General features: G+C 34.1%; 1 protein-coding gene across 1 annotated transcript; it reads right to left on the bottom strand.

The window, feature by feature from the left end:
• Positions 1-568: 568 nt before the first annotated feature.
• LOC127541812 (vomeronasal type-1 receptor 4-like) lies at positions 569-1,517 on the bottom strand. The gene is given in 3 exon segments (XM_051967063.1): positions 569-597; positions 600-1,385; positions 1,388-1,517. Coding segments are annotated over 3 exon segments (945 nt in total).
• Positions 1,518-1,758: the final 241 nt, after the last annotated feature.

Raw genomic sequence — 1,758 nt, 5'->3', positions numbered from 1 at the left:
TTCTGTCTCCCTCTCTCTGTATGTGCTTATAAACTCCATTTCTCATTTCCCTCTTTAAAAAGGTCTGAAGAATTGAGATATATTTGAGGAAGAAGGAAAAGCTTATTTAAAATATCATTCATGTAAGAGAAAAAAGGATTAGGAAAACGAAAAGTTATTGGCTAAATCTAGAGAATAGAGACACTGTGCTTAGGTCTGTGATTTTCTAGTAATGAAAAATAACATTTAAAAATTTTTTATCACATATCTGGTTAAACCTGTGCAAAACCTTAACCTCTTTTGTCACTGGTTCTTGACATTTGTGTCTATTGAACTTGGTGACAATTAAGGTGTCTTCGATGAGGGATAGAAACACAATTTGGAATTTGTATCAACCATCATTTATCATTGCTCTTTTTGCTTTGGAAAAAAAGTTATTGTTTTGGTGGACAGAACCAGACATCTGAAAAAGCAAAATACTCATTTTCTGATGAAGAGAAATTTCACTTTTATACCAGTGTCCTCTTTCACAAATAGAAGTCTTAAACTGAGATTATAGAATTTATTTTCTTCTTTGAAATTTCATAGTTTAAATATATTTGTTCTGAGATTTTAATAATGAGGATGAGAATTTTTTATTCTTTTGAAAATATTACAATTGAGGATCTGTGAATCATTACTGATTAAAACAAAAGGACTTACTATTGAGTAAAGTGAATTAAAAAATACAGTCATATGTATAATCCACTGGCTTGTATCTTTACATTTTTCCATTACAATAACAAAGATCGAACTAACGGAATAAAAGCATACAAAGGTAATCATGAGCAACAAGATTACTTTAGTGGCTCTGGTTTCTGGGGTGGCAATAGGGTTGGTGCTAGTGCTATGAAGGTGTTGGACTTGCCTTTTGTGTCTGAACAAAACAAGCACCATGTAGCCACTGGAAATGGCCATGAATCCCAGAAATACCACATCATAAAGTGTCTTCCACATAACAAGATTGGAGGTTGTTAAGGCATGCCAGTCTATTGAACAGTATCCTAGGTTCTTCTTAAGGTCACTGAATGTGTTGTTCCCAGGTCCAGTCACATGTAGAGGCACAACTATATCTACCAACAAATTGAGTACCCAAATGAAGACACATGATGGAACAATGTATTTGGGGGCATTGGCTTTGAGCTTGGCCCATTTAGAGTTGTTGGAACTGATGGTGATGGCCTGGAAGACACTCAGGAGGCAGGTATTGCAAAGTGAAAGTCCCCGGGAAACTCTCTGCAGATAAACAACGATTTTGCATTCAATGTCATTCAGGAAAATTTTCTGGATACAAAGTTGGATTGCATTCGGTATTCCCCTGAAAAGAATCATTATAATATGGGAAAGGAACAAATTGACAAAAATCGATCTATTGGTCTTATCCTTTGACCAGTGACTAAATTAAAACCATACAAGAAAAGGAGTAAACCATTCCCAAAGACTCCAATTATAATCTGAAGCATATGTAAAATGCAGAGGATATCATCGTTAGACTGCATTCCTTATTCTCTGGGACAGAATGATATTCAGATCCAAAGTGACCTGGGAATGAAGAGAGTTATAAAACCAAGACCTGTTATAAAACCAAGAGTTCAAAATCAGATTCTGCAAATTTCTTTCCAATGAGGTGATCTTCATTAAACCTTAGTTGTTATAGAAATACTAAGTTTTAGAAAATATTTTACTCCCACTAGTTTTCTATTTTTTATTTACTTTCTTGATGTAAATATTCTTATTTGG

The sequence above is a fragment of the Antechinus flavipes genome, chromosome 6, assembly GCF_016432865.1.
Source record: "Antechinus flavipes isolate AdamAnt ecotype Samford, QLD, Australia chromosome 6, AdamAnt_v2, whole genome shotgun sequence".
In the NCBI taxonomy this organism is placed as follows: domain Eukaryota; kingdom Metazoa; phylum Chordata; class Mammalia; order Dasyuromorphia; family Dasyuridae; genus Antechinus; species Antechinus flavipes.
Note: the sequence above shows the minus strand (reverse complement) of the source record. Positions and strands in the feature narration are given on the sequence as shown.